The 13,422-nt window shown below is 34.0% G+C and overlaps 1 protein-coding gene and 1 pseudogene across 3 annotated transcripts in view; both read right to left on the reverse strand.

Moving 5' to 3' along the window:
• LOC107862765 (agamous-like MADS-box protein MADS1) overlaps window positions 1-7,190 on the reverse strand; it is a 12,238-nt gene extending 5,048 nt beyond the window's left edge. For all 3 annotated transcript variants that reach the window (XM_016708427.2, XM_016708426.2, XM_016708425.2), the window contains exons 1-3: window positions 6,922-7,190; window positions 6,258-6,336; window positions 5,987-6,048 (exon numbers count right to left, since the gene is read on the reverse strand). In XM_016708427.2, coding sequence (XP_016563913.1) covers window positions 5,987-6,048; window positions 6,258-6,336; window positions 6,922-7,103 — 323 coding nt within the window. In that variant the 5' untranslated portion in view covers window positions 7,104-7,190. The remainder of the gene's footprint in view (window positions 1-5,986; window positions 6,049-6,257; window positions 6,337-6,921) is intronic.
• Window positions 7,191-8,401: 1,211 nt separating this feature from the next.
• On the reverse strand, window positions 8,402-8,536 carry LOC124897422 (annotated as a pseudogene).
• Window positions 8,537-13,422: the final 4,886 nt, after the last annotated feature.

Genomic DNA, 13,422 nt, shown 5'->3' on the forward strand with positions numbered 1-13,422 from the left:
CGGGCACCATCGGGGGGATTGATGGTGGAATGAAGAGGTGGAGAAGAAAGTGGGGACCAAGAAAAGGGCATATGCTAAGTTGGTGGAGAGTAAGGACGAAGAGGAGAAGTGGGTAAACAGGAAAGAGTACAAGCTAGCGAGGAAGGAGGCTAAGTCAGCAGTCACGGCAGCTAAGACGACCGCTTTTGAGAGCTTGTATGCAGGGTTACAGGGGAAAAAAGGGGAGAAAAAGTTGTTTAGACTCGCTAAGGCTAGGGAGGGAAAGGGTCGTGACCTCGATCAGGTGAGGTGCATTAAGGGGGAGGACGGTAGAGTGTTGGTGGAGGACGGCCACATTAAGAGTAGATGACAGTCGTACTTTCATATGCTCTTGAATGACGAAGGGGATAGAGCTATTGTGTTAGGGGAACTGGGTTCAGGGTGAGCATAAGCAAGACAGAGTATGTGAAATGCAAGTTTAATGACGTGAGGTGGGAGAATGAGGTAGTAGTGAAGCTAGAAGCACAGGAGGTATGTAAGAGGGATAATTTCTAGTATCTTGGGTTCGTGATCCAGAGTAACGGTGAGATTGACGAGGATATCTCGCACCGTATTGGGGCGGGATGGATGAAATGGAAGCTCGCGTCGGGGGTGCTGTGTGATAAGAAGGTGCCACCTAAGCTTAAAGGCAAATTCTACAGGGTGGTAGTCCGTCCGGCCTTGTTGTATGGAGCGGAGTGTTGGCTAGTTAAGAACTCCCACGTCCGAAAAATGAAGGTGGCAGAAATGCGGATGTTACGCTGGATGTGTGGGCTGACTAGAGGGGATAGAGTTCGGAATGAGACTATCCGGGAGAAGGTTGGTGTGACTTCAGTGGAGTGCAAGATGCGAGAAGCCCGATTGAGATGGTTCGGACACGTGAAGAGGAGGGGCATAGATGCCCCGGTACGTAGGTGTGAGAGGCTAGCGTTGGATGGTTTTAGGCGGGGTAGGGGTAGGCCGAAGAAGTACTGGGTGAGGTGATTAGGCGGGACATGGAGCAGTTACAGCTCACCAAGGACATGACTAGGGAAGGTCTGGAGGACGCGAATTAGGGCAGAGGATTAGGGCCAGTTTGGGTCGCTAGTGTAGGGAATTACTTTATGGGGGTTTTATTCCTGTTATGATTCCGTGTTCCGTGTTCCATGTTTTATTACGAATCTGTGTGCTTCCTCTGCTTTCCTCTATTTTATATTACTTATGGGTGCCGTATTTATGTTATGTAATCCGCTTCTGTGCTTTACTATGTGTTTGTGTGGTATCTCGTGCCTTGAGCCGGGGGTCTATCGGAAACAGCCTTTCTACTTCCTTAGAGGTAGAGGTATGGACTGCGTACATCTTATCCCCCCTCCCCCAGACCCCACTAGGTGGGAATACACTGGGTTTGTTGTTGTTGTGTATATCTTCTATATCGATAATCTATAATATATTAAAAGTGTGAAGACCTTAGAAAAATGATTTGACCTTTTTACCCTTCATTAAAATATTCTATAATAGACAAAATTGTCTTTTCACCTTTTTTGTCTAATTATTATTCAATTCTCTTTATAATATTTAAGACTTTAAAATCAACTAAAATTTTACTTATTAATTTTTTTCCTTATTTGAATAATGTAAAAATTTGCATAAATACAATGTCAATTTCAAAATATTGCGAACAAGATCTGATTTCTCCGCCTCTTTGTGTGAATTTAATATCTAGCCACGGCGACTTTATTTGTAAGATACTACTTTTATTATTTTCAATGTGTATTTAGCTTGATTCATGGTTACAGAAGTGCTTGTGCTTCAACTTCAATTTGTTATAATTAGTTTTCTTCAGGATTATCTCATCCTTAATATAATGCATAACTGCATATATGTAATGCCATGTTCTTCGATTGAAAATTTGGACATATAGAAAATAAGTGTGTGGCGGAGTGAAATTGTCAATCCCATTTTTCGCTTTTACACTTTTAGTGTAGTGCTTGGATGTCTTCATGCATATTCACTAACATTGAAAAGTTAAGCATCTTATGTGATTCTTTGTTGTACTATAAAGACGTATACTTTCTTTTAATAAAAACATGTTTCTTTGTCTATTCTTTGTTGTATTTTCATACGATTTTGAAGACATGTACTTTCTTTTAGCATAACAAAAATATGTGTCGGTTTTAACTTTGATGGGCAGATTCAACGTGTTTACTTGATTGTAAATGTTCCTAGAATATTGTTTTTGCTTTTAATGATCCAGAGACATGTTTTTCATCATCTTTATCAATTATTTTTGCAACTTAATATGTAATTATGTGTCTGAGAAGTTGTCACTCTGAAATATTCTTTTACAATTATGCCCCTATGTTTGCTAAGAGTGTTTAGTTTGGTTAGAGATTTGTATGTCAAAGTAGTGAATAAGGAATATATTGATAAGAGTTTTTACGAGAATTGATGTAGACTCCAAAAATATATGGGAAGAAGACTTAGGGATCATTTGGTAGAAGAGTTAAGAAAAATAATCTCGGAATAAAGTTTAGGATTAGCTATATCTCATATTTGAGATAGTATATTACTTAATCTCGAGATTATTTTATCTCATTATTTATACTAAAATGATGGGATTACCATCAAAGAATACGTTGAAAGTCATTTTCTATCATGCCAAATAGACTCCCGATGTATATATGTGTATGGACATATGGAGGAGTCCTAATATAATATCAAACATAAAAGAACACATTTCATACAAATTAGAGTGAAAAATGATGTTGATAGGTCAAATTTTCATGCCACTGGTGTATTATGCATTGAAGCGCACTTGGCCTGACAATTTCTAATTATACTTGAATTGTTCTGGAAAGTTAAAGTCATTAATGTAAATATCAACTATTAGTAAAATATGAATTTGTGGTAACAAAGTATGTCCCTTATATACTATATATGGGTATAAGTAGTTATAATAATCTTATGAATTATTATTGTAATCAAAGGTTGATTTTTTATATGACTACGCATAACAATTAAGAAATTGAAGGAAGAAAAAAATACAAATTTGAAGCTTGAATACTCAAAAAGTTTTTCAATAACATCCAAACAAATAAAAATGTTCAATATCCTAAAATATGTCTTAGTTATTATATTAAAGCTGATATAAATTATGCATGATGAAATTTAAATTTCAAGCTCACAACAAAGTGTTCTATAATTAACTAAACCTAAACTTTGTATCTTTATGGGTTCAAAAAGATACTCAGTTACTTTCAATTCAAATATTAATGTGTCAATGCAGTATGAGAACATTTATATTTTTATTTAAAAGAATGTGATATCTACCTCAGTGTCAATTGATAATACACATAATTCATTTTATTTTATTTTATGTGTGCTTTTTATAAGCATAACATTCACGTGCAACATATGTATGATTTAAATTTTTTTGCCCTTCATTTAAGAACTTCACCATAGATAAAATTATCTTTTCACTTACTTCCTCCAAATTATTAATTAGTTATTAAAAATCTAAAGAGTCATAAAATATATCTAAGAGAAAAATATATGATAAATTTAAAATATTATTTAGTTTGAGTTCTTTTCAAAGTCATATATATTACCGTATATGGTTATAAACTTTTGACTTTGGAGTTTAAGGACTTTCTATTAAAGAAGGTTAAACAAGACTTTGACTCCTTATAAATATTAATTACCACGTTCTTTTTATTAGAATTTGCTATAATTTTCCACCATAATTAAAAGAAAAATTATGCAAAATATTTTCTTTTTTTGAAAATATTTCTTCCATATTTGATTAGTCCTTTTGGACTTTTATAAATTGAGGATCTTTTCTTCCTACAAATAATACAATAACATCCATAAGTAAAGAGTTTGTTTCTGGAGAGATTTATTCTCTCTAGGTTTGTATTCGTAATATTATTTTTTCAATATATAGGTCATTTTACTAAAGAGTATTAAATATTATGTCGTTTTTATTATAATTTTTTTGTAATCTTATTTTGTGAATGTTTAATTTAAATTTAGCATAACGACATGTTATTTTAATTTAAACTTTAAATATTTTTTAGGTTTACGAGTATATTTTCTGTTATAGAACTTTATGAGTTAGAGCTGTAATTTTTGTTAACGGATCTTCAATTTTGTGATTTTCATATTTGTTTTTTTATGAACAAAAATATTTATATTTATTTGTGCTTGGTTAATAGAACGATTGAAAATTTTCTTATATGGGTGTGAACATGTATTAAATTATAACGCATGTTAATACCTTGTGGAAAGGATTATGAGGTCAATTTTTTTGCAGGTTAGAAAAAATTTCCTATCAGTTTGAGTTTAAATTTTCTACTCAATTAATCATATTCATCGTTTACATGAATTTGCAATCTATGTTAAAGTACACATCAAAAAATTAATTTAAATAATAAAAAAGATTTAAATAAAAAATTAATCGATCATATAGTCCTAGATTAAGTGACATGAAAGACATTGTGGTTACATAAGCATTAAATAAAGTATATGTTTGGAAATAGCATAGGTCCAAGGATGAGAGATTGAATTAAAATAAATCTAACCAACAAAACGAGTTTTAACTTTTACTTTTCAGAACCTAATTTTTTGAGAAAAATACATTTAAAAGCACTTATAAAAACTTACTCAAACACTGATAGTTAGAAAATATTAATAGTTGCTCTGTCTTTAAATTTATTAGTCAAACAAATTATTTCTCATCGAAAAATACACATTGAAGTGATTTTATAAAATTAAACTTATAAAAGTAAATTACACGCGTAAAACACATATACTAAGACTAGTATACATAAGTATATATGGGAAAGATGGGCAATATCTTAGTGGTGGTAGCTAGGGGTGTATATAGGTCGGGTTGGTTTGATTTTTTATTGAAAAAAAATCAAATCAATCATGTCGGTTTATTAAAACTATAAATCAAATCAACCCAACATAAAATCGATTTTTTCGATTTAGGTTTTAGTCGGTTCTTTCGATTTTTTTGATTTTTCTCGATTTTTTTATAATATTTATTTTTGACAATTATATTATGATTGAAGTTTAGATCAAGTATGTTTTCACTCATGTGTTAATGAAAAACCACAATTATGAAAAATTGAGGAGCGAAAAACTCTCTTAAAACTAAAAAATAAGATGAAGAGTGAAAAATTTAGGTTTTAAGTTTGTATTGGATTTTGGATAATTTTATTAGTAATTAATGGATAAATATTACAACTTAAAGGCCCAAATATGTATATGTGTATATATATATATATATATATATAAAATAACCGTAACACAAATATTGTTTAAATAGATGCGTCTCTCTTATCCTGTGGCAACAAGAAAAAGAGGTATACAAATGTAAAAGTGATACCATCAATCACTTAGAATTGGAAAACATATGTGTAAATGTTTATGTTTACATTATTACATTAAAGTGTGAAAGGTTTTTGAAAAATGATTTGAACTTTTACACTTTATTAGAAATCTTCGCAATAAATAAAATTATTTAATTTTAAATAATTAAACGTTACACGTGCAAGGCACGTGTGACTAAACTAGCATATACACGCACACATATATACACATATACACACACATATATATTATGTCGGTTTGATTTGAGTTCGGTTTGACTTTTTTTTTTTTTAACACCAAACCAAACCAAGAATGGTCGTTTTTTTTTTCAAACGTCAAACCAACCAAACCAAATTATAAGTCGATTTTTTTTTTCGTTTTAATTTGACTTGACGATTTGATCTGTACACCCTAATGGTAGCAACACTAATTAATTGGGGCTATTTGTGTTTGGCCAAACTAAATCATGATTTTAGTATCTACAAGCAGTGAGTTCAAAATGTACCTGATGATTATATTATATGTATATTCATTCTAAAATATTTTTCACTCCTCTACAAACGATTTTTTAACAAATGTAATATGCAAATTAAAGAGAGAGATAATCACACACTTATCTCTGACTTCAAGTTCATCTATTGTTCTCCTCATGTCATTAATCTTAGTCTTCCAAACCTAATCAATGAGAAAAATTAATTTATACTCTTCAAAATTGATCAAACTACATATTTTGTGACATATTAAAGTCAAACAAGAGTAATATATATTAGAAAAAGAAAAGAAAATAGTTACTCAATTACTGTTTAATTAGCTCGATTTGTACTAATAACTATCTCTTTTTCTCTGTTGCTTAATTACCATAAGTATAATTTTATAATAATTACCTCCACAGCTCTGAGGCCTTGATCACTATTATTGGACAGTCCAACTTCATTCTTGTACCTTAAAATGGTCCTTTCCATGCTGCATAGCAATCCATTAACAAAACAATGTTAATTTCGTTGCTTCACAAATAAATATAATATAGCGAACTGTATTTTTGTTCATAACTCACATAACTCATCCCGAAAGATAGTACTCCTTCGTTTAATTTATGTCTTAGTTTTCTTTTCAATACATTTCAAAAGAGTGTTTACTTTGAATATTTAAAATCACGAGATTAAATGAAATTTTGTTACTCTCTCCGTCTCATATTACTTGATGTTTGCCTTTTGTACAACTCTAAAGAAAAAATTAGTAACGGGTGCAAATTGACTAATATGACCCTACTAAATATTGTCATTACCTATTTGAATAAATTACTCTTCTATTAAATTACCAAGGATAAAATTGAAAAAAGATAATATTTAATTATCTCTTGATTCTTTAAAAATATCAACTATTTTGAGATATTTTTTTTTAGCAAATATGCCAAGTAATATGAGACAGAATTACATTCTACGTAACTTTAATTTATTAACATAATAATAAAAGTCTTATTTATTTTTTAAAACTCCTCGTTAAGTTAAAATCTGACAAATAAATTAAAACGTAGAGAGTAAGACTTACTCATGGCTAGCAAATTGATAAGCTTTACCAGAGGGAGAGAAAAGAAGAAGGGCAACTTCAGCATCACAAAGAATGGAGAGTTCATAAGCTTTTTTAAGTAAGCCACTTCTTCTCTTGGAGAAGCTGACTTGCCTATTTGTTTGATTCTCTATTCTCTTTAGTTCCACCTTCCCTCTCCCCATCTTGAAAATGATATGATAGATAACTAGTGGGATTTCTTGGAGTTATTCCTTTTTTTTTTGCCTTGTTTTAAGAATTGATTGAATAGCACACCAAATGGTATAAATATACACACATGTAATTATTCTACGCATGACCCTTGAAATCAATTTTCGTGATCTCATCTTGGCTAATATTGACGTAATACCTTAATTATATATGTAATATTCTAACTTTTACTAAACCATGACTTAGTTTGACCTTATCTCATAGGTCATTTTAAGTGTTCTTTTAATTATTATTTTTTTTTAAATATTATTTTTGAGTAACATTACTAGGTGCTACTTTACGAATTCCATTGAGTTCACGCTTCACCATGATACGGATTACGGACGAACGAAGGATTGGTACTAACTAAAATGCTCATACATATTGAATAACCAACAAATGCTAATATTAATATATTTTTGTGTCCTAATATTATGTTTGATCTTGAAATTTGTTATTTTAATATTCATGCATTTGCAAGCATTTTAGACATGTACAAAAAGCTAGATAGTTATATTTCATTACAGTGTTTCATTATCTTATTGTAATTAAAAGAGTGGTGATAATGGATATTTGATGCAGAGTTCACAAATTAAACATGCATCTTTGAATTCTTAAATCATCCAAGAAGACATGATGTTTTTGGTCGGAATTATTCGTAAATATTAGCACTTGACATGCTGATGCTCCTAGGAATGAAATTCTGGGATAGACACGACAAACTTTTGCTATTCCTCTTTTCGCCAACAAGCATATTATATTGGCGTAATATAGAGCCAACCATTTTATACATATTGTTTGTTTCATAATGTATTAGTATATTATATTATATTATACTATGTTATACTATTTTAATAAATATAATATATGAATAAATTATATTATTTTTATTGTTTCATAAATTTACACATCAATAATTGAGAGATATACTTATAAAAAGACGTAGGATACACAGATCGAATAAAGAATAAAGTAAAATTATTAAATAATAAGTAAGGATAAAATAAAAAAAATATTGTAAGGCAACGATACGATCACACCAAATCGATTGTTACAGGATATAGGATTTTTCATCATTACCTAATGATTGATTTAATGATACAAATTTAAATAACAAACAAAATAAAAATGGTATTTAAACTAATAATACAATAGATAACAACTATCCAAACAAGTTATAAATCAAAATATTTAAATTAATATGTATACACACACCGAAAAAGTTCATATTTTTCTTTGTGTTTATGTATTTTTTTTTATAATTTTTTTGTGAGAAATCACGTAAATTATAATGTAGGTTCGATTACTTGAGCTGACTTAGGTTGGCACCCCTCCAAAGTGCAATGGAGGTCACCAACCTAGGCCATGGACCTTTCTAATCGCCCATTGACCTCGTCCATGTAAGTGGTTCTGTGTTTATTTTTAATGACTTTTTTTTCATGAAAATCTTAGCTAACGCCTGAGAAATGTGTGGGAAACTTCTAATTAAAACATCTTCTGAGAAATCGACACGTAGGTGTTTTGGATGAATGAGTAGCTCCTACAAGCATCGACACGTGTTATGTAGATGTGATTGATAGTATATCATAAAGTTTTGATGTCCCCAAAATAGGGGAAAGAGACAGCCTGGTCTCCAACATTATCTTAAAAAAGAGTTCATGAAGCCATATAATTGCTTCTTTGAAGTATTAGTGGGTCGTTTTTGCAAGTAATTAAATCAATCAGGCTTTTCGTGGGTAGTTTTTGCAAGTAATTAAATCAATCAATTAGGCTTTTCGTTAATTTTGCTTTGAGGAAACTGTCTAATTTGTCGGATTATCTTAGAACTTGTAGGACCAATTTAAGTTGGTAATTAACAAGTTCAGCTTTTGATAAAAATGCAAAATTGTGTATATAGATTCTTTATAGTCCCGCCGCTTTTTTGAATTCCGCAGCGGGAGATTAGCGATGTGCTAGGCTGCGCTTTTAATAATTAACAAGTCCATTATCTTAACCACTAGATCTATGAGCATGGTTATCAATCTAGTAGTTTGTCTCCAACATCCCAATCCTGCAGAAAGTATCGTGTTCTTAATATATAAATATGAATATTATGAGATAATATTTTTAGTTTACTTAATAAATAATAAAAAATAAGATAGAAAAATGATTTATTCTTTTTTTCAAAAATATTTTTCTTCGCATCAATCACGCCCTAAATGAATGTTTCTCCTAGGCTCAATATATAGTGGGAGTTATGAAATTTTTGTACCTAATATGTATCACCAGATGGATCCCCACTAAGTAACACATCGTTTAGGGCATAAAATGATATATTTCCTTTGTTTCAATTTGTTTGCTTAAGTTGTTAAGAAGTTTAAGAAAGTCAAGAAAATTGTAAATCATGTAGTCTGAAACTAAATATACATAGAATGTAGCAAAATATATCCATTAGTTCTGTGATCTTAAATATATCATGTCAAACTTGGGGGGTTATGTGGTCAGGTTGGTTTACATATGAGTGAGCTATCGAGCCATCATATCACGAGCAGGAACTTTTGTTCAATAATGGACCCAAAACACAAAATAGCAATTATTCACCAAAGAGAGTACTTTATATTCGAGTGTTTTACTGGCATATTCCATTTATTTTCGTAGTGTCCGAGGACCATGGAGCTTTAAGAGATTGATGCCCATTCGAGTCCTATAGTGCTGTGTACATACGTGATGAATACTTTTCAGTTTTCACTTTTATCTTTGATTTGATCATAGCAATCACTATATTTGAGAATATATGCATGCCTACGTATAATCCATTTTATCTTTGATTTGATTTGATCATAGCAATCACTATATTTGAGAATATATGCATGCCTACGTATAATCCATTTACGGCTAGCGATCGAGCCATATATTATAAATAATCAATCGGACCCACTATTTACTTTTATACACATGGATTATATATACATTATCCCTGAATTATACTTAAATTATACATATCTATTTTTAATTTAAACAGTTGAATGAGCAACTATTTAGATTAATTCTTCTATTTAATCTTGGAGCAGCATTGGGTCAACTAATTAGTTGGTTTGGATAAATTATGCTTCCCTGGGTGGTTGTTAATCACATGGAATTTCGATTTACTATTAGCATCATTGTAATCAACGTTTGACGTCTTGTTTAAATAAATGATGGTTACATTACATAAATGAACCTAATTTCTACTGTATAAGAAACTGAAGTGTATTCAACAAGTAATTAACTCCAGATGAGGGTAAATACACTCTACATGATCTATCAAAAAGCAACCTCGAACTGAAAATAAAAAAGTAAAGAACCAATAAACTACTACCTTGTTTACTCTTGAACTCAGCTGAAAAGTCAGTCAAGTCTCACAAAACTGTCCAGAATCTTTAAAGAACCTAAAGAACGGCTTTCTCAAAATATTTTTTATTCTTACTTCAGTCAATTGGCAATTTTTTTCCCACGAATAAAGAGTGTGCTCAAAACAAAATAAATCAACCTGAATACATATTATTAATGGATGAAAACCGATCTTTTATTTTACGAGTGGTATATTTCCTATCTGGAGGAACCACAGTCCCCTTTCTCCTCAACTGTTCTTTCTTCTTCAGAACCCAGTCCCTCCCTTTGTCTTTCTTGTTTGCCTGATCTGCTTTTTTCTAGGTCTGCGCCTGTCAAATATGCAAATATGCTCAGTAGGGAGAAATGAAAAAGTGGGATGATGATATCAAAAGATAGTAACAGAAGAAATAGCAGAAAATAGGGAAATGGTAATAAAAACAAAAAGAAGATATGGTTTGGGGAGGAGGAAAGCCACTGGTTAGCTTAACCACTGTTATTTTGGTGCCCTTGAATTACTTGCTGTCTGGTTTTCTTCATCCTCACTACTTTCTTCATCAGAACAACTCTCTCTATCTTCACCCTTCCCTTGCAAGTAGTGGTGCTGAGAGACGGCAGACCAACCCGGCCAGTAAGAACTAAGTATTCCTTCCTCCTTTTAGAACTGTGGCAACAATCGAACGTACAACCTTGTGTCAGTAGCCAAATCAAAACAAAATTAACCTTCATTGGAAAGTGCATTGTAATCATATCAGGGGGTATGCATATATATCTACATACATCTCAAGCACCAATAAATTCAGGTTCATTGGTTCTACTTTGTGGTTAAAACTTACACTAATTGATACAGGTCAATTTATAATTGTCATTGTCATTAAGGCAATATCTTTTCAAAGTACAAAAACAAAGTGATATTAAGAAGGTAAGGAAAAAAGATTTATCAAGAAAAAGAGTAGAAGAAATAACCATGCTGGAAGACGATATCCAAATGACTTAGTACTTGCATGCCTACTATGCCTTTTCTTTCGAAATCCTAAATGTAGCTGATAGTTATAGGCAGATTATTTGTGTGACATAAGAGAGCTCCCATGACACCCCCGAACCCCGGGCCCAACTCCAAAACCGTAGGTTATACCACACCGATTTGGCCTAAAAATGACCCGTTCACGCCGTTTTGCCCGTTTGACCACCCAAATGGACTCGAATAAATAAAAGGACCACACTGGGACTATCCCCAACCTCCCTGGCACGCCCTGGCCAATTTTTGGCTCACGACACCCCCGAACCCTGAGCCTAACCCCAAAACTGTGGGCTATAGCACACCGATTTGACTTGAAATGCCTTGTTCATGCCGTTTCGCCTTTTTGACCACCCAAATGGTCGCGAATAAATAAACGGACCACACTGGGACGATCCCCAACTTCTCTGGCACGCCCTAGTCGATATTCGACCCACGACACCCCTGAATCCCGGTCCCATCAGTAAAACAGTGGGCTATAGCACACCGATTTGTCCTGAAAATGCCTCATTCGCACCGTTTAGCCCGTTTGACCACCCAAATGGCCTCAAATAAATAAACGGACCACACAAAGATGATCCCCAACCTCCTTGGCACACCTCGATCGATTTTTGGCCTACGACACCCCTAGACCCCAAGCCCGCCCCCGAAATCATGGGCTATAGCACATCGATTTGGCCCAAAATGTCCCGTTCGCCCCATTTTGCCTTTTTCACCACCCAAATGGCATCAAATAAACAAACAGACCACATTGGGATGATCCCCAACCTCCCTGGCATGCCCCGATTAATTTTTGAGCCACGGACCCCCCAGACCTTGGGCCCACCCCCAAAATCGTGGGCTATAGCATAGCGATTTTGCCCAAAAATGTCCCATTCGCGTCGTTTTGCCCGTTTGACCACCCAAATGGCCTCGAATAAATAAACGGACCACAATGAGACTATCCTCAACCTCCCTGGCATGCCCCGATTGATTTTAGGTCTACGGAACCTCCGAACCCCGGGCCCACCCCCATAACCATGGGCTATAGCACAAATTTGGTCTGAAAATATCCTGTTAACGCCGGTTTGCCCGTTTAACCACCTAAATGGTCTCAAATAAATAAATGGACCACACTGATACGATCCCCAACCTCCCTAGCACGCCCTGGTGTAGTTTTGGCCAACAACACCCCCAAACCTCGGGCCCGGCCCCAGCCCTGAAATCATGGGCTATAGCACACCGATTTGGCCCAAAAATGCCTCATTTGTGCTTTTTCGCCCATTTGACCACGCAAATGGCCTCAAATAAATAAACAGACCATACTGAGATGATCCCCAACCTCTCTGGCATGCCCCGATCGAGTTTTGGCCTAAGGCACTACCGGACCCAGGGCCCACCCCCAAAATTATGAGCTAGCACACCGATTTGGCTCGAAAATGCCCTGTTTGCTTTGTTTTGCCTGTTTGACCACCCAAATAGCCTCGAATAAATAAAAGAACCACACTGGCATGATCCCTAACCTTCGTGGCATGCCCCGGTCAATTTTTAGCCCACGGTACCCCTGGACCTCGAACCTCGGGCCTGCCCCCAAAACTGTGAGCTATAGCACACCAATTTGGCCTCAAAACACCCCAGTTGCGCCGTTTCGCCCGTTTGACTACCCAAATGGCCTCGAATAAATAAATGGACCACACTGGAAAGATCCCTAACCTCCCTGACACACCCTGGTTGATTTTTGGCCAACGAAACCCCCAAACCCCGACCCCACCCCCAAAACTGTGGGTATAGCACACCAATTTATCCCGAAAACACCCCGTTCTTGTCGTTTCACCTGTTTGACCAATGAAATGACATCTAATAAATAAAAAGACCACATTGGGACGATCCCCAACCTCCCTGGCATACCTTGGTCAGTTTTTAACCCATGGTACCGCCGAACCCCAGGC

The sequence above is a fragment of the Capsicum annuum genome, chromosome 3 (assembly GCF_002878395.1).
Source record: "Capsicum annuum cultivar UCD-10X-F1 chromosome 3, UCD10Xv1.1, whole genome shotgun sequence".
In the NCBI taxonomy this organism is placed as follows: Eukaryota; Viridiplantae; Streptophyta; class Magnoliopsida; order Solanales; family Solanaceae; genus Capsicum; species Capsicum annuum.